Here is a 23692-nt window from a genome sequence, read left to right on the forward strand (position 1 = left end):
AATATCCTCACTTGTCCCCTTCACTCTTCCTTCTTTTGGAAAATTAAAAACGGGAGGGGAGGATGATTTCCAGCCCCCCGCTCCCTCTCCGTTTAGTCGCCTTATACGACACGCAGGGGATATATATATATATATATATATATATATATATATATTATTATTTATTCATTTTGCTTTGTCGCTGTCTCCCGCGTTTGCGAGGTAGCGCAAGGAAACAGACGAAAGAAATGGCCCAACCCACCCCCATACACAATGTATGTACATACACGTCCACACACGCAAATATACATACCTATACATCTCAATGTACACATATATATACACACACAGACACATACATATATACCCATGCACACAATTCACACTGTCTGCCTTTATTCATTCCCATCGCCACCTCGCCACACATGGAATACCATCCCCCTCCCCCCTCATGTGTGCGAGGTAGCACTAGGAAAAGACAACAAAGGCCTCATTCGTTCACACTCAGTCTCTAGCTGTCATGCAATAATGCCCGAAACCACAGCTCCCTTTCCACATCCAGGCCCCACACAACTTTCCATGGTTTACCCCAGACGCTTCACATGCCCTGATTCAACCCACTGACAGCACGTCAACCCCGGTATACCACATCGATCCAATTCACTCTATTCCTTGCCCTCCTTTCACCCTCCTGCATGTTCAGGCCCCGATCACACAAAATCTTTTTCACTCCATCTTTCCACCTCCAATTTGGTCTCCCACTTCTCGTTCCCTCCACCTCCGACACATATATCCTCTTGGTCAATCTTTCCTCACTCATTCTCTCCATGTGCCCAAACCATTTCAAAACACCCTCTTCTGCTCTCTCAACCACGGTCTTTTTATTTCCACACATCTCTCTTACCCTTACATTACTTACTCGATCAAACCACCTCACACCACACATTGTCCTCAAACATCTCATTTCCAGCACATCCACCCTCCTGCGCACAACTCTATCCATAGCCCACGCCTCGCAACCATACAACATTGTTGGAACCACTATTCCTTTAAACATACCCATTTTTGCTTTCCGAGAGAATGTTCTCGACTTCCACACATTCTTCAAGGCTTCCAGGATTTTCTTCCCCTCCCCCACCCTATGACTCTCCATTCAAACTTACCTCCCAATTGACTTGACCCTCAACCCTACTGTACCTAATAACATTGCTCTTTTTCACATTTACTCTTAACTTTCTTCTTTCCCACACTTTACCAAACTCAGTCACCAGCTTCTGCAGTTTCTCACATGAATCAGCCACCAGCGCTGTATCATCAGCGAACAACAACTGACTCACTTCCCCAGCTCTCTCATCCACAACAGACTTCATTCTTGCCCCTCTTTCCAAAACTCTTGCATTCACCTCCCTAACAACCCCATCCATAAACAAATTAAACAACCATGGAGACATCACACACCCCTGCCGCAAACCTACATTCACTGAGAACCAATCACTTTCCTCTCTTCCTACACGTACACATGCCTTACATCCTCGATAAAAACTATATATATATATATATATATATATATATATATATATATATATATATATATATATATATATATATGGCTGCACTAAACAGGATCACTAGACTCTCTGCTGCTACTCTGGCCAGGTTCTGGCTAGACCACAATTGCCTATGGGAGTTTACTCTTTACAATGGACAGACAAGATGTAAACTTTGCCCGCAGAATTACTCTCACTGTAACATCATGTACTGGACTGTGGCGAAAACAGGGAATTCTTTGTTCATTCCTACCATGCATTGCAAGATGAAAAGCACTTCCTACAAGTCTTGTGCCCCAGATGCTGTAAATATATGTTTCACACTCTCACATACATCATGTAACTTTTATGCATTATATAAACTCTGCCAGTGACACTTTCTTCCCCATTTCTCATCTCCAGGATGGACCAATCCTGGCGGAGTCGGACGGGAGCGAAGATGAGCTTAAGAATGGTAAGTACTGCACGCAGTCTTCCAGATGATAGTAATACCTGTAGAATAGGGAGCGAGAGAGAGAGAAAGTGGACCAACGGTGCGGTGGAGGGAAGGTTGGTCAGCCCAATACCCCGTCTGAGTCTCACTCTCTTGGTAATACTGGTTCACCATTCACTGCTGTACGCAGCCATGCCACACACTTCACGAAACACCCAAAACCTCTCCATCAGCACGAGTGTATCAGCCACTAAATTCACTGCGTGTTTTTTTTTTGTTTTTTGTTTAGCCCCCAAATCATTTTATTTTACTGGTCAGTGGTGGTTGAAACCCTGCAGCTGGAACTACTGGCCCATTCGAACCATGGATTGGCCCGCAACGAGTCAGCAATCTCTATCCGTTGCTGCCTCTCTCCGATGGCACCCTTCAAAATCATCCATTCCAAAGCCTCTGTATTGCGTGGTTTGAGACGTCACCACCTGTGCCATACTGGAGGCCAACACCAGATGTGTGCAAACATCTGTCCACCTCAACACCACCCAACTCGCACCCTCAGCAACACCACAACTTGTCCCCTTACCACACCCTCCACAATTTTAACACAACTTAAGTAACCCTCCCTCCTTCACCACTACCACTACCACCTACAACCCCTCCCTCCCCCTCTCCCTCCCCCACGTCAACACCACCAACACCACCTTCGTCAGCTCCGGGTTATACCTCACAACCACCCGCCCCCGGCCGATCAAAGGCACACCTCAGCTCAACGCTGGTAAACTTCAAACTTTCCTCGCACGTTTGAGGGACATTTGTGTCTGTGAGATGGAAGACCCGCCCTCCTACCATACTTCTCCTTGTTCCTACATTATAGTACTTGGTTATCTAAAGGTGGCCAACTTGGTACCTCCTCATTTGGGCTGCCTATTACCAAGGAGGCCTTCCTGATATCTATTGTAACTAGCATATATATATATATATATATATATATATATATATATATATATATATATATATATATATATATATATATATAGCGTTGATAAAATGGCCTTCATCACGGCATTCAGTTGCTCGTGCCGTCTCAGCTTACATATAAAAAGGCAGTACCCTGAGCATGACCCCACACACATGGGAAGTGAAGCATGCGAGACTCCAGCATGCCTCCGTGAGCAAAACAGCGGAGGGGTTTCAGCAGACAGAGGTGACGGAGGAGGAAGTCTTCTCCCACAGCTTGACATGGCTATGTCGAGGCGGGAGCCATGACCTGCGATAGTCCCGCTCTAGCTGGGTGGCGCTCGGCACGCACACAATACACGGGGTCATGATAGTGTACAAATTCCCTCCCCGTACAGTTCAAATGGATGATTACACACGGACGCATCCGTGTGAGGGAGGTGGCGGGCCTAGCAGTCAGCGAACGAGCGGCTCATGGGCAGAGAGGGCGATCCGCTGCGAGGTCCACCTTCAGCATGATGTGAACTAGGGACGTTCTGGATGGCCGATGACGTGTAACCACATCAGTCGCCAGTAAAGGATCGGTGGGAGACACATGGCCAGAAGCTTTCCTGTGTCTCATCGCTGCTATCCAAACTCACACGCGCTTGCTGGAGTAAGGGGAGGCACCTTGGCAACCCCAGTGTCGTTGGAAAGGCTCTATTGTCTACAGGTCCCTCCCGACACACGACGCCGACACCACATGGACCGTGCGTTGGTCTCTGCCGGGAATGAATGTCTCGGTCCACACAAGAAAAGGGTCACGTGTTACGTCTAGTGGCAGGTGTAAACTCAACCGGCCTTTGTTCCCTAAAAGCCCTACATGGAGCCACAGACGTGGCACCGTGGAGCTCCCTGATCCGTTGAGGTCTTATGACGTCGCACCGCGCCCTCTGCTGGACTTGTCCAGATAGGCTGGTTGGGAGATATGCCTCCACGTCATTATATCAAGCGGAGATAAATTCGTGTGGGACATAAGCACTCGGGTGACGCTGGCCTTAAATCAAATGAGATTTAATAAGTACAGTTATCAGCATGCTGAACACCTCTTCATGAGTGGTATAAGAGGGGCCAAGAATGATCATGAATAGCCTTTTTCCCTCCGCCTCTTCCAGTAATCCCTATTGCTAATAAGGCTGAAGAGCAGGAGGGGAAGGCTAAGGTGAGTTTGGGAAGAGAAAAAAGATGTTGAGTAATGTTACCGAGGCCTGGTGCAGGGAGTACCAAGGGTAGAGCCGTCAGGTGGTACTAGGAGTTGATGAAGGCGCCGACTTGTACCTTCCAGCTTAGTTCATGGTCCAATCTGACACCCTGAAGCTTGGGCCCACTGAACATGGGAGGTGGGAGCGAGGCTGATGGGTAAAGCAATGGTGATGTTGATGGTGTCGGCGATAGTCCACCTTAAGGGTGTTCTGGAGGGTGATGATGTCTTGAAGAGCTGGTATCAACGCCGTCACCAAAGATGAAAGTCCTTGAAGCAATTGCCATCCTGGAGTAGCATCCGTTACGCCATCCATCACTAAATAGGATGAGGAAGCACAGGGGGCCTCGCCCCCCATCTGTGTGTCGCGTGGGTTGCTACAGGTGAGGCCCTGGAAGGTGGAGATGTCCCCCCCTAAGAAGAGGAGAGCAGCCTGACGACGCCCACTGAAAGAAATCTAAGCTGTGGATCGAGACTACTTAAGGCCAATGTTGATGGTTTGGTTGATCATTATGTGATGGTCTTCCAGGTGGAAAGCTTCGATGAAATCAGCGAGGGTCGAGAACCCTGACGGAGGTCTTCCGCCTCCGTTGGTTACGGTGGACAGAGATGAATCGAAGACTCGGGCCAGGCAGAAGATGTTCCAAAGGAGCTCTTGAGCATCACTCAGCTGCTGTGGGTCTATGGGACTTTGCAGCGTCGGCAGGAGGTCACACATGAGCACAAGACTTGCACGGAGGAAAATGGAGATCCGAGTGATTGCACTGGGTCGCAACTCACCTGGAGAGTGAGGGCTCGTTGGCTTCGATATGAAAGGAACCTTCCAGTCAGCAAGCAATTAGCGTTGTTGGAAAGAACCATTGGTGATGCAGCAGCCCTCTGGCCACCACAGAATCATATCTGATGTGGGTGGGCCTGGTACCTAAGGTTGGGTGGGTCTGGTACCTGAGGTAGGTGGGCCTGGTACTTGAGGTGGGTGGGCCCAATACCTGAGGTGGGTGGGTCTGGTACCTGAGGTAGGTGGGCCTGGTACTTGAGGTGGGTGGGCCCAATACCTGAGGTGGGTGGGCCTGATACCTGAGGTGGGTGGTTCCGGTACCTGAGGTAGGTGGGCCTGGTACCTGAGGTGGGTGGGCCCAATGCCTGAGGTGGGTTGTCCTGGTACCTGAGGTGGATAGGCTTAGTACCTGAGATATGTGGGCCTGGTACCTGAGGTTGGTGGGCCTTATACATGAGGTGGGTCGGTCTGGTACCCGAGGTGGGCGGGCATGGTACTTGATGTGGGCGGGCCTGTTACCCGAGATGGGCGGGCCTGTTACCCGAGATGGGCGGGCCTGTTACATGAGATGGGCGGGCCTGTTACCCGAGATGGTCGGGCCTGATACCTGAGGTGGACGGGCCTTTTACCTGAGGTAAGTGGGCTTGGTACCCAAGGTAGGTGGGCCTGGTACCTGAGGTAGGTGGGCCTGGTACCAGAGCTGGGTGGGCCTGGTACCTGAGCAGGGTAAGTGATACCTGAGGTGGGTGGGCTTTGGTACCTGAGGTGGGTGGGCCTGGTACCTGAGCTGGATTGGCCTGGTACCTGAGGTGAATTGGCCTGAAACCTGAGGTGAATGGGCCATGTACCTGAGGTGAGTTGGATTGGTACCTGAGGTAGGTGCGCCTGGTACCTTAGGTGGATTAGCCTGGTACCTGAGGTGTATGGGCCTGGTACCTTAGGTGGATGGGTCTGGTACCTGAGGTGGATGGACCTGGTACCTGAGATGGGCCTGGTACCTGAGGTGGGCGGACCTGGTACCTAAGGTGGGTGGGCCTGGTACCTGAGGTTGGTGGGCCTGATACCTGAGATGGATGGTCCTGGTACATGAGGCGGGCTTGGTACCTGAGGCGGATGGGCTTGGTACCTGAGGTGGGCGGGCCTGGTACCTGAGGTGGATGGGCCTGGTACCTGAGGTGGGTGGGCCTGATACCTGAGATGGATGGTCCTGGTACCTGAGGCGGGCTTGGTACCTGAGGCGGATGGGCTTGGTACCTGAGGTGGATGGGCCTGGTACCTAAGGTCGATGGGCCTGGTACCTGAGGTGGGTGGGCCTGGTACGTGAGGTGGGTGGGCCTGGTACGTGAGGTGGGTGGGCCTGGTACCTGAGGTGGGTGGGCCTGGTACCTGAGGTGGATGAGCCTGGTACCTGAGGTGGGTGGGCCTGGTACCTGAGGTTGTTGGGCCTGGTACCTGAGGTGAGTAGGCCTGAGATGGATGGGCCTGGTATCTGAGGTGTATGGCTCTGGTACCTGAGGTGTGTGGGCCTGGCATCTGAGGTGGATAGGTCTGGTACCTGAGATGGGTGGGATTGGTACCTAAGGTAGGTAGGCCTTGTACCTGAGGTGGATTGGCCTGGCACCTGAAGTGTGTGGGTCTGGTACCTGAGGTGGGTGGGCCTGGTACCTGAGGTGGATGGGTCTGGCACCTGAGGTGGGTGGGCCTAGTACTTGAGGTGGGTGGGCCTGGTACCTGTAATGGGTGGTCCTGGTACCTGAGGTGGGTGGACCTGGTACATGGGGTGGATGGGCCTGGTACCTGGGTGGGTGGGCCTGGTACCTTTGGTGGATGGGCGTGGTACCTGTGGTGGGTGGTCCTGGTACCTGAGGTGGGTGGGCCTGTTACCTGGGGTGGGTGGGCCTGGTGCCTGTGGTGGGTTTGCCTGGTACCTGAGGTGGGTGGACCTGGTACCTGAGGTGGGTTGGCCTGTACCTGAGGTGGGTGGGCCTGGTACCTGAGGTGGATGAGCCTGGTACCTGAGGTGGGTGGACCTGGTATCTGAGGTGGGTGGGCTTGGTGCCTGTGGTGTGTGTGCCTGGTGCCTGAGGTGGATGAGCCTGGTACCTGAAGTGGGTGGCCCTGGTACCTGAGGAGGATGGGCCTTGTACCTGAGGTGGGTGGGCCTGGCACTTGAGATGGGTGGGTCTGGTACCTGTGGTGGATGGACCTGGTACCTGAGGTGGGTGGGCCTGTACCTAGGTGGGTGGGCCTGTACCTAGGTGGGTGGTCTTGGTGCCTGTGGTGTGTGGACCTGGTACCTGTGGTGGGTGGGCCTGGTACCTGAGGTGGGTGGGCCTGGTACCTGTGGTTGATGGGCCTGGTACCTAAGGTGGGTGGGCCTGGTACCTGAGGTGGGTGGGCCTGGAACCTGAGGTGGGTGGGCGTGGTACCTGAGGTGGGTGAGCCTGGTACCTGAGGTGGGTGGGCCTGGTACCTGAGGTGGGTGGTCCTGGTACCTGAGGTGGGTGGGCCTGGTACCTATGGTGGATGGGCCTGGTACCTGAGGTGGGTGGGCCTGGTACCTGAGGTGGGTGGGCCTGGTACCTGAGGTGGGTGGGCCTGGTACCTGAGGTGGGTGGGCCTGTACCTAGGGTGGACGACCTGGCCAGTCGTTATGGCGACGGCCACGTGGCTCCTGACCCGCGCCGCTCAGGTCGATACTGCTGGCGGGTCCTGCTGCAGCCCCTCCTGCTGCCTCTGCTGCTGGTCCTCCTGCTGCCTATCCTCATGGTCCTCCTGCTGCTTCTGCTTATGGTTCTCTTGCTTCTGCTGCTGGTCCACCTGCTACCTATGCTGCTGGTCCACCTGCTGCCTCTGCTGCTAGTCCTCCTGCTGCCTCTACTTCTGGTTCTTCTTCTGCTTCTACTGCTGGAACTCCTGCTGTCTCTACTGCTGGTCCTCCTGCTGGTCCTCCTGCTGACTATACTTCTAGTCCTGCTGCCGCCTTTGCTGTTGCTCCTCCAGGTGCCTCTGCTGCTGCTCCTCCTCCTGCTGCTCCCCCAGGTGTCTCTGCTGCTGCTCCTCCCTGCTGCCTTCCCTCCCGCTGCTCCCACTACTGCTCCTCCCTCGGCCTCTACTGCTGTCTCTGCCTCTGCCTCTGCTCGTGCTGCTGCCTCTGCTGGTCCTGCTGCTGGCCCAGCCACACTAGTCTTGCTCCTCCTCTTCGAGTCCTGTACCACAGTTCCCCTCCAGTAACCTACCTGTTCCCTTCTCTAGCACTCTCCGTGTACACCCGACTGGCCCCCTCCTATATATACTCCCGCGTGTCCCCTCCTATATACACTCCCGCGTGTCCCCCTCCTATATACACTCCCGCGTGTCCCCCTCCTATATACACTCCCGTGTGTCCCCCTCCTTTATATACACTCCCACGTGTCCCCCTCCTATATATATATATATATATATATATATATATATATATATATATATATATATATATGTATATATAAACACTCCGACGTGTTCCCCCTCCTATATATATATATATATACTCCTGCGTGTCCTCCTATATACTCTTCCGCGTGTCTGCCTCCTTTATATCTTGGTACGCCTCTTCCCCCACCCCTTATATATCTTCCTGTGTCCCTTCCATCACTTTATAACCTCGCACCGAGACTGTAATAATGGTGGGATGTCTGCCAGGGGGAGAGGAGGAGGAGGAGGAGGAGGAGGAGGTGTTGCATTCATCCCCAAGATCTGATTCAGAGACGGAAGTCACTCCATTCCTCCCCACCTCAGGCACACAAGCCAAGACGGAACTCCCGTTTCATTCATTCCCATCTCATATTCAAGGGCAGAGATCACTTTATTCAACCAACTTGCACATGTACAGCCTTCCCCACCAACGCCCCAGGAAAAAAAAGAAAAGAAAATGTTAAGACGTTGATCAAACCCGGAGAGTTCGACCTCTCCGTCTGGGTTCGAATGTGGGGTTCGATTCATGTCTCGGTACAGTCGACTATAATAAGACAGCAGAAGCACTTGATCATCTTGGAATAAACCAGCTTATTTTCAACATGATGGTCGAACTGATATGAAACTTGCGTGAGGATGTAAGTTTCACTCCTTCTCTACGCATGTCCCAAGCTGGGGCCGAGCTATAGGTTGCCTCACCTCTGGCTTACGTCCATTGGGCATTTAGCTTCGCCAATGAGGTTGTGTATTTTGGATTAACTCGATATGGATAGGTCAAGATGTTGGCCGAATCTGCAGATGGAGTTCTGTAAATTACCATAGTATGGTTGTTTGGTTATACACAGATGGTGAGGTGGTATGTTCGCATGGCTCTCACACATATACTGATAGTGTATGCTAACATGGTGACATGGTATGTTCGCACGTTGTTTTTCACACCTGTTGCCACGCTGTGTACCATGCCATGGCATGCAAGTACATGGGGAGGCACAGATAACAGGAGACCTGATGGTCTGGGACTATGTTATCTGTGAATGGGACTATGTTATCTGATGAAGGACTGTGGAAGTAGTAGTAGTAGTAGTAGTAGTAATAGTAATAGTAATAGTAATAGTAATAGTAGTAGTAGTAGTATTAGTAGTAATAGTAATAGTAATAGTAGTAGTAGTAGTAGTAGTAGTAGTAGTAGTTGTATCTTGAGGCCATAATCCTATTTAAAGACGAGCCAAGGTAGAAAAGCAGAAGGCACCTCCCCACCCACCGCTCCCTCCGGCTCAACAGCCGGCAGGAAGAAGGTTAGGAAAGGAAAAACAAGTATTATGCAGATACTTTACAGGAGAGAGTGTAAACGCCATATCCCTCAACTCTTGAGTGTAGCGGCGTTAACTTGTGGGAAGTTTAAATCTTAACTGGACTAAACAGGTTGTAATGTCGGTGTTAAAACAAGGCGTTTAAATTGTCCCCCCTTTTTTTTTTTGCTTTTGTTTTTTCCCTCGTAAGCAGGCGTATGTGTACACTTAGATACTACGACATTTGATCTTGACTTAAAGGTGCTGAAGAGTCACCTCACTGACATCTGGTGGTAACTTGTGCTATGACTGTCTTCCTTTTTCATTTCATACCGAGGCCCCAGGAGAGAGAGAGAGAGAGGGGGAGGGGGGTGGGTGGGGGTGGGGTTAAGAGTCCCCCCGTCCCGTCGCCCCCCCCCCCCCCCCCCCCCCCGCCCGTGGACCCGAGTTCCACATTTCTGGAATCCCACTTAATCGTATTTTAGATGTAGAGCGAAAACTCTTGTCCCCACCGCGTCGTCTTTATGTAATACACTACCTGCGTTTTCCTCTGATTTGAGCACTCTTTGCTGTGCAAGTTTAGTAGGATCTTGTTTGCTCTAAGTTCTTCTGAGGCTTAGAAAACGAGAGAAGGGTCGGGGGGGAGGGGATCTGTTAGTTATTGGCCATGGGGCGCCCTAGCTGGCTCTCGACGCCCTTGATTTCTGTGTGTTAAATATCTATATAATGTGAAGAAATCTTGTGTTGGTAGAAGTCATTGACTATTTTTGAGATCATTGACTATTTTTGAGATCTTTTATTAGGTCTCCACGGAATCTGGGAGTCTTTAAGGAAAGTAAAGTCACATCACTTTAGTCTTTCTTCCTAAGGTTTATTTCAGAGTGTCGGAATGAGTTTTGCTGCTCTTCTCTGGATCCGTTTTAGTCTTTCGTAATCTCTCATTTCTAAAGTTTATGATGACCTTGAGTGACCCAGCTTACTCCAAATGAGGGTTTTCCCCATGAGGGAGGGAGGGAGTGGACTCTTGTAGCTATGAGTATCTGCTATTCTTCTGGCCTTACTACACGCAGCAACGGCAATGCTCTGATCATGGAATGGTTGGATTGTTTCAACAGAGCGAGTGACAACTGAAGCCACGGACAGATGTTCTTCTCTGACACACTCTCACAGGAGGTGTTCTCATCCTGATTAGCTAGCCTGAGGTGTCCTAGCATTCATGTATCACCAGGTGTTACCTAAACATATTACCTTCGCTCCCGTCTACACTCGGTGGGACCTCCATTGCACTGGCTGGGTTCGGCACCCCGAGGCCTTGGACACTTCACACTTACTAAGCTTGAGCCACATCAGGCTAGGCTAAGGCCGAGGAACCTATACTGTATATGAGTCAGGGACGCTGTGGATCCTACCTCCCATCACATCCACCCCCTCCATCCTCCCCTTCTTATCCACTCCCGCCTCTAGGTAAACCTTCACATAATCAGGCCACTAGATAAACTCGTAAGTGGGCACAGAACTGAAGAAAAAATGAAGCGTCAGAAATCGTATAGGAGGGGAAAGAAATATCAGAAACAGTTCCATAGGACCAATGTGAAGCTCATCTATGTATCTTACATGAGAGAGGCGACATATGCATTAAATTCTGTGTTTGTCCCAATATATGTATACGTTCTCTCACACACCTGCCGCTGCCCAAAGCGCTCAAAGGAAGAACTGTTTTGATGGTTCTCATCTGTGAGTTTATGAATATATTCTTTTACATTATTTCTTTATAAGATCAAAAGCGACATTTAAAAGAAAATGAGTTCAAAAGAATTTTTTTTCATGAACTTTCAGATGACCATAGCTCAAAAATTTGTTTTTATTTTTTTGTACGTTCACTTGTTTACGCAGTTCACCATATGTGGAGGAGGGAGACGATGATAATACATTGGTATAATTCTAAAAATAACGATGAATTCAGCACTTCAGTTATTTTCACAGGTTCTCTCTGTTCTTAATGATGACCATTCCCTATTTTAACATGTTATTTACCCGCACATTCAACCCCGTAAACAGCAAAGTCTTCCACATTGGCCATGAACCTAACGAAGCGCTGGTGTAGCGCTGTCTGCAAGCCACCATCACCGCGAGAGAATTGATCTGATTTTCGTCCGTAATGACAAACTTGGCATCATCTGTTGCAGCACCCATGCCTAGACAAACTTGGCATCATCTGTTGCAGCACCCATGCCTAGCAACCCACGCTCGTAGGGCATCACCCGCTGCAGCACCCATGCCTAGTAACCCACGCTCCTCGTAGGGCATCATCAGCTGCAGCACCCATGCCTAGCAACCCACGCTTCTCGTAGGGCATCACCCGCTGCAGCACCCATGCCTAGCAACCCACGCTCCTCGTAGGGCATCACCCGCTGCAGCACCCATGCCTAGCAAACCACGCTTCTCGAAGGGCATCACCCGCTGCAGCACCCATGCCTAGCAACCCACGCTCGAAGGGCATCACCCGCTGCAGCACACATGCCTAGCAACCCACGCTCCTCGTAGGGCATCACCCGCTGCAGCACCCATGCCTAGCAACCCACGCTCTCGTAGGGCATCACCCGCTGCAGCACACATGCCTAGCAACCCACGCTCCTCGTAGGGCATCACCCGCTGCGGCACCCATGCCTAGCAACCCACGCTCCTCGTAGGGCATCACCCGCTGCAGTACCCATTCCTAGCAACCCACGCTCCTCGTAGGGCATCACCCGCTGCAGCACCCATGCCTAGTAACCCACGCTCCTCGTAGGGCATCACCCGCTGCAGCACCCATGCCTAGCAACCCACGCTCCTCGTAGGGCATCACCCGCTGCAGTACCCATTCCTAGCAACCCACGCTCCTCGTAGGGCATCACCCGCTGCAGCACCCATGCCTAGTAACCCACGCTCCTCGTAGGGCATCACCCGCTGCAGCACCCATGCCTAGCAACCCACGCGCCTCGTAGGGCATCACCCGCTGCAGCACCCATGCCTAGTAACCCACGCTCCTCGTAGGGCATCACCCGCTGCAGCACCCATGCCTAGCAACCCACGCTTCTCGTAGGGCATCACCCGCTGCAGCACCCATGCCTAGCAACCCACGCTTCTCGTAGGGTTAATGTTTACCGGTCGGGGCCACACTTTGTTGACTGGCACCGCCACCTCTCCCTCCCTTCCCTCATCACACCCAGGCCGTCTCCTCTCTCCCTCCTCACTCCCATCCAGACTGTCATCTATCTCTCCCCCTAGACTCTCCCCCTGAACCGTATGTCCACTCACCCCTTCAGGGGTACAGCACCCTTACAGCCTCGTTGTTATGAACCACACACACACACACACACACACACACACACACACACACACACACACACACACACACACACAGTGGTCTCCAAGGCCAGGGCATTCCATCCCTCTCCTTATACTACTATATATTACCCCCTTTTTGCCCCTTCTATACTACCCCCCTTCTTGCCCTTGCTATACTCCTCCTATTCCTGCTCCTATTATACTCCCCACTTCTGCCCCTAGTATACTCCCACCTACTCCTGCACCTACTATACTCCCCACTCCTGCACCTACTATACTCCCATCTACTCTTGCACCTACTGTACTCTCCCCACTCCTGCACCTACTATACTCCCATCTACTCCTGCACCTACTGTACTCTCCCCACTCCTGCACCTACTATACTCCCCACTCCTGCCCCTAGTATACTCCCACCCACTCCTGCACCTACTGTACTCTCCCCACTCCTGCACCTACTATACTCCCCACTCCTGCCCCTAGTATACTCCCACCCACTCCTGCACCTACTGTTCTCTCCCCACTCCTGCACCTACTCTACTCCCCTATCCCGCCCGACCATATTCTCCCCTCCTGCCTCTACTATACTCCCCTCTTTGTACCTCATCTGGTCAATGGCCACATGACCTAGCTCTTGCCAACGTCTCGCGTTCATATTCGTCGTCTACTTCGATAATCTCCTCCGAAACGACAGAACCAGTCTAAACCAAACTTGGCAGGGCTTGATCCTAATTCTAATTCAATTAGAACAACAACAAAAAATAATAAGTCGAGATATACAGAGACAAAGCATGTTAATGAGAGCATGGGTGAAGCGTACGGATCTATCGAAGGTGAGGTGGTGGTCCTCCTTGGTCGAGTCGCTTATCAAAACCTGTGAGATGACTCGACCCACACCACTACTCCTCCTCCGAGACGGCCTCTCCCAACTGGACACAGGGATGTCTTCAAGGAGGAGCTGTCATATCGTCACTTCGAGACACATTTTGGCCCACAGGATCACCGAATTCTTTTGATCTATTGCCACGGAATCTGTTCACGTGGGAGGTTCATGAATTACGAGGTTGTGAAATGTATATATAATCCGTACGATTTATATTTTTTGGCTGATTATGCAAATGAGGCGTATATTTTGGGTTGGGAAATTCTCATATCTCGCCATACGAGCGACAGAGGCTCGTGTGACTCTGAAGCTCTGACCCACGCCATCAATGTAGAAAATATATTAAAAAAGAAAAAAAGATAACTGGTTACAAACACAAAACAAAAACAAAGAAAGCATTTCTACCAAACTCCTTCTTCGTCGTATTCTGCCTTTTATTTGTAAGATACTTGTGGTCTCTCTCTCTCTCTCTCCTCTCTCTCTCTCTCTCTCTCTCTCTCTCTCTCTCTCTCTCTTCTCTCTCCCTGCTGCAGTAGGTAAATAGGCAGCTATTGACCAGGGACGCACATTACCACTACCATCCCGCCTGGATATCAGGGTGAGAGGGGGGCTATTAACCGCCCCCCCCCTCACCTCCAACAGTGGGCTCCCCCCCCCCCTCACCTCCCACAGTGAGTCCCCTTCACCTCCCACAGTGAACCCTCTCACCTCCCACAATGAACCCCCTCACCTCGAACAATAGGTTCCCTCCTCATCTTCCACAATGGGTCCCCTCCTCACCTCCAACAATGGGTTCCCTCCTCATCTCCCACAATGGGTCACCCCTCTCCTCCAACAGTGGGTTCCCCTCCTCATCTCCAACAATGGGTTGCCCCCCCTCCCACTCACCTCCCACACTGGGCCCCTCGGTACTACACCAACATAACGCTCCGTCCCTGGTCCTGACGCTCCCCTCCTGCACCCCACGGCCTCTCTCTCTCTCTCTCTCTCTCTCTCTCTCTCTCTCTCTCTCTCTCTCTCTCTCTCTCTCTCTCTCTCTCTCTCCCTCGGGCCCTTCACCGGATTGGATATCAGTTACATCTCAAGTGTGGAGTAATTACGGTGGGCCGCAGTGTTAACTGTAAACTTGGGGGGGTCGTCTCCTACGACCCTGTAGTCCATGAGCTGTAATATATTACTCCCTCCTTCTGCGTCCAGCTGGTCGTTTCTCGACGCCAAGGGCCATCTGCCCTACGACCACTACCACCCTTCGCTCTACTACTACCACTACTACTACTATCACTACCACCACCCTCTTCCTGGAGATGGTCACCTGGCAACCCCATCCGGGCCCTTTCTGCCCCCATTACTACTATCCTCCTCCAGCAGGACATTCCACGACCCCTTGACCCATCTACCCTACCAGCACCTTCCTGCAGCAGGTCGTCTGCGTAAAGGACGATCGTGCTTCCTTGTCGTCGTAACCACAGCAAAGGAAGAGAAATGGATTAACCCGATACCCAGCGTAATAAAATAGTACACTGGGGAAGTACACACACACACACACACACACACACACACACACACACACACACAGAGATCGCTCGGGAGTACGCATTTTCCCGTTGCACGTCCATGTTCCCCCCACGGTATTTTGCTGGTGCCAGCTCCCAGCAACGCTGTGGGCTTCTCCAGTCCCGAAAATATTGACGCACGACACCATTCCGACGTACGAGAAGGAACACTCACCATCTTTGGCTTCGTTTTTATGTTTTTTCTCGTCTTTCTCAACGCCGTTTTCCGATAGCCTTCAAAATGCGTAGCTCAAAAGCCGATTTTCTTTTTTTTTTTGTTTTTTGTTTTGTTTTCTTTAACTTTTACTCTCTATGGCTTACGGGTGACGTGCCGTGTTAACCAACTGGGGCCGCCTACACACCTGCCGACGCCTCTTTAAGCAAGCACTGGGTAGAGTTGAGGTGAGGTGGAGGAGGAGGATGTGTGTGTGTGTGTGTGTGTGTGTGTGTGTGTGTGTGTGTGTGTGTGTGTGGTTATCTGTTCCACGTTGCCATGACTGTTTGAAAGATGGTAGCAGTTTGACACGTGCATTAAGCCCTTGAGCACGAGAGTATGACCCTTGAGCACGACGGTGCGACCCTTGAGCACGACAGTACGACCCTTGAACATGAAGGTACGACCCTTGAGTACGACAGTACGACCCTTGAGTACGACGGTGGTGGTAGTGGTGGCAGAGTTATAGCCTGGTGGTGGTATGGGGGTTAAGACCATAGAGGGGATGGTAGGGTGCAGCAGCTGTGCCACACAGACCATCCTTCTCCCCTCCAGCAGCACTCTTTATTGCCCCTGCCTCATGAATATTCCCCCCCACCCACCCAACCATCCCACACCCCTACACACACCTCCTCTTATCACCACCTCCCTCCACACTACCCTCCCTTGTTTCCCCTTCCTCGTTCCTTCCCTCCAACACCCTCCCTTCCAGTTATCTCCAGCACCTTAGCTCCAAGAGGCATCTCCTGTCCCTCTCCCTCCAACAGACTCCCTTTCAGGCATCTCCAGTATCCTTCCCTCCATTAGCCTCCCTTCCGGTCATCTCCAACACCCCTCCTTCCACTCATACCCAGCACCCTTCCCTTAAGTACCCTCCCTTCCAGGTTTTCGTAGTACCCTCCCTTCCAGTTATCTGTAACACCCTCCACTCCGCTACCCTCCATTAAAGGTCTTCCCAGTTCCCTTCCTTGCCCTTATCTGCTGCACACTTCCCTCCAAGCTCCCTCCCTTCTGAGTCTTCCCTGTACCTTCCCTTACAGTCATCTCCGGTACCCTTCCCTCCAACACCCTCTCTTCCAGGTCTTTCCAGTTCCCTTTCTTCCAGTCCTTCCCAAAAGCCTCTCTTTTAAAAAGGGCATTCCACGGCCATTCTTCCCCGTAGATTATTCATATGATTTCCAGCACGCTCGGTGTCAGTCCTCACCAGCACCTTAACCCCATGTACACACCTCAGGCTCGGCCAGGGTTGGAGGGATGGCTGACCCAAGCTCCCTCGGATCCCGCCACCCCTCACTCAATCTGGCCAGGCGTCAGCACCTCGACCTCAACCCCCGGTCAGCGTTTGTCTCACCCCACCACTCACATCACCCCACCACTCACATCACCCCACCACTCACATCCCCCCACCACTCACATCACCCCACCACTCACATCACCCCACCACTCACATCCCCCCACCACTCACATTACCCCACCACTCGCATTCCCCCACCACTCACATTACCCCACCACTCACATCCCCCCACCACTCACATTACCCCACCACTCACATTCCCCCACCACTCACATTACCCCACCACTCACATCACTCCCTCCTCCCAGCACCCCTGTCAATCCTTCCTTTTCCCTCCAGCCGCCCAACTTAGGCCAGCCATGCTCCTCCTCCTCCCCGTTCGCTTGGTCTGGCTTGACCTCACCCCCGGGTCGATAGTGGTGGATGGCCAGCCTCTCCTGACCTGCTTCCTGCCAACCATGTCATCAGTATGACCCAGCCTGACCTCCAGGTCGAACAGAGGCAGTCGCTCCTGACCTCCAGGTCGACAGAGGCAGCCACTCCTGACCTCCATGTCACCTGTATGGAACTGACATAACTCCTTGTCGACAGAGGTGGTCAAACTCGTTTAACCTTTTGACCTTCCTCATGCCACATGTCACCGATGCTCGCAGGGTTAACTACCTACGCCGTGGAAGGAGGGGGTCATTCAATTCTGTTCCATCACTGCAGCAGAGGGAAGATCAAGAGGTGTCCATTGTTTTGAAAAGGAGAAAAAAAAAATGAAATTGTATAAACTTACACACACACACACACACACACACACACACACACACACACACACACACAAAAAAAATGAAATTGTATAAACTTACACACACACACACACACACACACACACACACACACACACATTCTTAAAATAAACAGGAAGATCCAACAGAGGGGAGTTCAGAGAAGGGCAACAAAGACGAGTACCTGAAATTAAGAGAAGCATAGTTCCAGCGAAGGATTAAAGGCTATAAATCTGTCCACCACGGTATACACACACACACACACACACACACACACACACACACACACACACACACACACACACACACATTCAAGTTCTGAAACCAAAGAGACACTTGGCGGTATTAAATAGCAGCTTTACGGTACGCGAAGTAAGGGCTACGTGAGGTTTAAAGAGATGAGGTAGGAGCCTTTGGGATATAAAGAATCCGTCCAAGTTGTCGACGGGCCTGTAGAGCGTCGTGCGCATGGGTTCGAATCCTGGTTGCGGCAGTCACTCCACAGTCGACCCAGCTGTTCATCCTCCCCCTAGGGATTGGGGGGTTGGTCGATAAAATTGGTACCTCGCTTATGCTAGGATATATATTCTCCATTTCCCGCGTTCGCGAGGTAGCTTTAAGAACAGAGGACTGAGCCTTAGAGGGAATATCCTTACTTGGCCACCTTTTATGTTCCTTTGTTTTGGAAAATTAAAAACCGGAGGGGAAGATTTCCAGCCCCTCGCTGCCTCCCCTTTTAGTCGCCTTCTACGACGCGCAGGGAATACGTGGTTTCCGAGAAAGAGTGGATGTGACAGTAATACCAAGCATGTTTAGTGAGTCAAGAGGTAGGATTACAGAATCGACGAAGGAGAGACGAGAGTTCTGAGAGAGAGAGAGAGTTCTCGATAGAGGGATGGATGGGTAGAAACTGGGTTCTTGGGAGCATTAAACTGAACCAGATTTCGTGTACTCTACTGAGATAATCCTGTACGACATTTTGGGGAACTTATGCCCAGACGAGATGCAGATCGAGTGAGAGAAGGAGGATCCGAACTGAAGGACGTGGAGGAATGCAGTGTTGAGTCGTCTGCGTTTGAGTTGCATTTGGTTATCTTAGGAGATTCAACGCCATTCTAGCGAGCAATTTGTATTTGCAATGGACGATTATTTTCTAGAATTCATGAGGTGTTCATAACAGGCTTTATGCTGGACTAAGGCACTGTGATGGCAGCCGCTTCTAACGGTATATCTAATGTTTAGTTAATTTAGTGTTACCAACTGTTCTCCTAGAGTGACTAACAAAGTGGGACCCTAGTGGTCAGCCGGTATTCGAATCTGGGATGTATTGTGGCTCTGTCTGCTGGCGGGCAGCGAGACATGGAGCTTTCACGAGGCTGGATCATCACCAGTTTTGATTTTCAAAGCCAGGATGAACAACGAACTCCCAGTAGAACAAAAACAAAACCCCCTGACTATTATTATAATATTTTTTTCCTAGCTTACCCTAAGCACTTGTCACTCGCGGCTGAATCGAGGGGGAATATATATCGTCTCATAACCATCGTACTCGAGGAACCTGGTTGGTGTGGTAGAGAGGCAGTGTTTGCGTCTCACCGTCTGACCTCGTGCTAATTTATGCTAGAGAAACACCATTTCCAGATCTGGGCCAAGCCTTGAGGACGTATTACAGAAGAAAACAGCTTTTACAATACACTAAAAAAGTAATGCTATTATTTCTCGTTTTTATATTTTTATTTGTCTTTTTTTTCCACTATTTTGTGGACGCTACTTTTTTTTTCTCTCAATGAGACACAGAAGCGAGCTAGCAGGCTGTGTTGACAGGCTGGCTGGTGTCAGCCCGAGAGTTGTCAGGAGGGGGAGGGTCAGCAGAGCATATGCCAGGGCTAGAGGTGGAGGAGGGCGGGGGAGATCCGTCAGCAAGACTACGGCAGCAGAGGTACAGTCGTCGTCAGGAGAGAGAGAGACAGACAGACAAAGACAGACAGACACTCACTACGTACGAGAACTTGAGAGAGAGAGAGAGAGAGAGAGAGAGAGAGAGAGAGAGAGAGAGAGAGAGAGAGAGAGAGAGGTGCATAACGAACTCTCACAACCCACGCCCACGCCCTCACCCTCACCCTTTGCCCAAGTCAGTCGCAGAACGCCGACGCTTGTCCTCCCTTACCCCACCCACCCGTAAACTCACCCTGACGCCGTTATCTTCCGATCCTCTCTCTCTCTCTCGCGCGCGCACGCATATACCCGGAACATTCTTCCACGATTAATTTAATCTAAAGCCGAGAAAGTTCTCCCCGGCCGAGATCAATATGAGGCGAAATAACTTTTACACAAGAGATTGTTGTAATTGTTTCTGCAGGTGTGTTGGGGGTGGGTGGAGGCGGCCGCGCGCGCGCTCACACCAGCCACGCGGAGGGCAGGGTGTTTATTCTGTAGGGGTAAAAATGGTGGCGTATATTCCACAGTGGGTTAGACGTACGTGCGTGTGTGTGTGTGTGTGTGTGTGTGTGTGTGTGTGTGTGTGTGTGTTTGGGGCCGGCCGTGGGCTTGACTGAGGCTTGTGTTGCTAGGCTGGCGTCCTGTTGCTGCTCGTGTTGTTGCTGTTGCTCATGTGATACTGCTGCTGCTGCTGCTGCTGCTGCTGCTTTTGTATACATACTGTTATTCTCACTCCTGCTGGTCATGTGGTGCGGTACTGCTGTTTTCCAGCCGTTGCTGCTGCTCCCGCTGCTGCTCCTCCCTCCTCCTCCTGCTGTGGTACAGTACTGCTGTTCTACATTCACTGTTGGTTGCTGCTGCTGCTTGGTAACCTTGGCGCTGTACTACTGAGGATGCTGCTGCTTTCGCTGACCCTCCTCCTCCCTCCTCCTCCTCCTCCAGATGTTCTCCGCCGCTTTAGGGAGCACCTGCACCACTCACGACAGGAGAGAGAGAGAGAGAGAGAGAGAGAGAGAGAGAGAGAGAGAGAGAGAGAGAGAGAGAGAGAGAGAGAGAGAGAGAGACCTGACCTGACCTGACTCAAACCAATTTGACCTGACCTCTTCCCCTGGAGGCCGTCCCTTTAGAAAATGAAAAAGGGACAAGATATCTTGTTCCTCCGCCGACGGGAGTGTTTGGGAGTGCGATTCCCTGTGTGTGTGTGTGTGTGTGTGTGTATCGTACATGAGTGCCGGGAGCCTTCACCGAGCGATGCCAGCCTGGCCGGCCAAGTCCTTGGCAACCATCCTGGGTGCCATTAACTTGCCAGCCAGGGGAACTGAAATGAGCAACTCCAAGGGGCTCCGCATCAAAGAGCTCCTCTCCTTATCCCTCTACAAATATCAGAGTAATGAGATGCCCTTCAAGACCCTTCACTGCCCCCCCCCCCTTTTTTTTTTTATTTCTCTACGTATTCCCTCTCAGAGGTCTCCAAGTGTTGGAGCGATAGGCAGGTAGTGGGTGGGGAGTGGGGAGACGAAGCAGGTGGCAAGGTGGTGGAGAAAGAGGAGGAGAATGGGACTGTGATGGAGGGATAGATGGGATTATTGGAGGATGAGGAGATGGGACTGTGGTCGACGGGAGATATGGGGCTGTTGGAGGATGAGGAGATGGGGCTGTGGTGGACGGGGGATATGGGGCTGTTGGAGGATGAGGAGATGGGACTGTGGTGGACTGGGGATATGGCAGTGTTGGAGGATGAGGAGATGGGACTGTGGTGTAGTGGGAGATAGGACAAAACTTTAAGGGGTGAGAAGGATGCAAAAAAAAAAAAAGGTCATTGAGGAAGCAGCAACGGAGGAAAGATGGAAATGAGGAAACAGCAACAAAAAAAAAGAAGTCAATGAGTAGAGAGAGAGAGAGAGAGAGAGAGAGAGAGAGAGAGAGAGAGAGAGAGAGAGAGAGAGAGAGAGAGAGAGGTTTAGGGACAGTTCAGAAAATTGCGTGGCTTCTTATAACCCAACTAATTAACCCATCATAATGAATCGTCGTACTCGCAGTGGACAAGGTGCACATGTGTACTGCATTGCGCGGAGGGGGGAAGGGAGTGCTACACTCGTGTGCCTCCCATCCCTGGAGCTTTCTCAGCCATCCTCACACTCTGAGCTCCTGGATGTCATTGCATAGTCGCGTCACTCAACTTATGCCAGTCATTCAGCACTTGTGACACTGAAGATTGTACTTTACATCATTCCTTTTCCAGTTATGAGTTCCAGTCGCTCCCTCCCCACTCTCCTTTTTTTTTTTTTTTATATCTTTTGATACAGCTGTTTAATGTCGACACTGGAAGTTGATGGTTGTGATCAAGTCTTCCCTGATTTTTCTCTCTTCCACAGCGCGCAGCTTTATAACCTCTTGGGTCTCTCTTATGTCTGGAATGATCTTTGCTAACATCCTCTGGACCTTCTCTATTGTTTCTTTTCTATATATATATATATATATATATATATATATATATATATATATATATATATATATATATATATCGTATAGTTAAGTGACCAAACCTGAGATACACGTTCTAAGTCTGATATATAAACGGTAGATGTCATTTGACATCTAATCCATGTACGTACACACAGCACAAAAAAATAATATCTTTACGCCAGTGAACGATAAGTCTCAGAGAGCTCACCTGTTACCCTTAATAGGTTGGTATGATCTCATAATTTTTAGTCCTTGTTTCATATCATGTCACTGTGAGAGCGTAAAGATAGTTTCTGTACCATGTGTACACAAACCCAATTCTAAAATTAAGCAGCAAACAGTTCACCTGCGTAACGCAACACGCGCCTGACCAACCCTGGAGAGGGTGTCGCTGTCTCGTTGGAAAGTTGTGGCAATCCTGGTCGTCCCTCAACTTCGCCCAAGACCTTAGCAACATCCACTTCCATATTCACGTGTGTGTGTGTGTGTGTGCACGCACGTAAAATAGAAATTAAGAACGGGTTACTGAATTCAGGCAGCCATTCAGCTGATGAAAATACAAAATTATCATATTACAGACATATTACAGAATTAGGAGGTCATAAGAGTAACGAGTTAACTAATCAGAGTAAAAGATGTGAAGATCAAGGATGGGATGTGTGTGTGTGTGTGTGTGTGTGTGTGTGTGTGTGTGTGTGTGTGAGGCCGTCCCCACCACACAATATGGATGAAGAGGGACACTAGTCCCCTCAGCTCACTCGACCTCACTCTCTTAATTGAGCTGTAGTTGCACTCATGTTTATGAACGAGGTAAGTCTCGACCTGACTGATTCTGTTACAAAAGATAGATGAAAAAGAAAAAAAAAGATACATATATAAACAAGATCACCAATACATATGCAAAACCAAAGTGGGATCAGGTTTTGTTTGAGATAGACAATGAGAATACTATTCATTCGAATTTATATGGGATTATAATCTGAACGTGCCATTAGACTAAAGAGAACTAATGTGTTTAGATCCAAAACTTTTAGCCTCGCCAAAAGGAAGTGCCTGATTAAATTCACGGTACTAGAAGTATATTGAAAAGACGCCGGTAAAATTTATATCTACTAATGTCTCCGGATTAAGGAATTCAATATATATATATATATATATATATATATATATATATATATATATATATATATATATATTGATATATATATATAATCCCTGGGGATAGGGGAGAAAGAATACTTCCCACGTATTCCCTGCGTGTCGTAGAAGGCGACTAAAAGGGAAGGGAGGGGGGGGGGGGGGGGCTGGAAATCCTCCCCTCTCATTTTTTTTCCCCAAAAGAAGGAACAGAGAAGGGGGCCAGGTGAGGATATTCCCTCAAAGGCCCAGTCCTCTGTTCTTAGCGCTACCTCGCTGATGCGGGAAATGGCGAATAGTATGAAAAAAAAAAAAAAAAAAAAATATATATATATATATATACATATATATATATATATATATATATATATATATATATATATATATATATATATATATAAGAAGCGTAGCACATCATCCAGGAACTGATGTTTACA

The 23692-nt window shown here is 50.3% G+C and overlaps 2 protein-coding genes across 2 annotated transcripts in view; one reads left to right on the top strand and one right to left on the bottom strand.

Moving 5' to 3' along the window:
• Nucleotides 1-23692, bottom strand: part of LOC139758835 (reticulon-4-interacting protein 1 homolog, mitochondrial-like) — a 399554-nt gene that overhangs the window by 328185 nt on the left and 47677 nt on the right. The window lies entirely within an intron of this gene.
• Nucleotides 1-23692, top strand: part of LOC139758833 (uncharacterized) — a 295796-nt gene that overhangs the window by 235000 nt on the left and 37104 nt on the right. The window contains exon 5 of the mRNA XM_071680680.1: nt 1929-1980. Coding sequence (XP_071536781.1) covers nt 1929-1980 — 52 coding nt within the window. The remainder of the gene's footprint in view (nt 1-1928; nt 1981-23692) is intronic.

Source organism: Panulirus ornatus, chromosome 31, assembly GCF_036320965.1.
Source record: "Panulirus ornatus isolate Po-2019 chromosome 31, ASM3632096v1, whole genome shotgun sequence".
Taxonomy (NCBI): domain Eukaryota; kingdom Metazoa; phylum Arthropoda; class Malacostraca; order Decapoda; family Palinuridae; genus Panulirus; species Panulirus ornatus.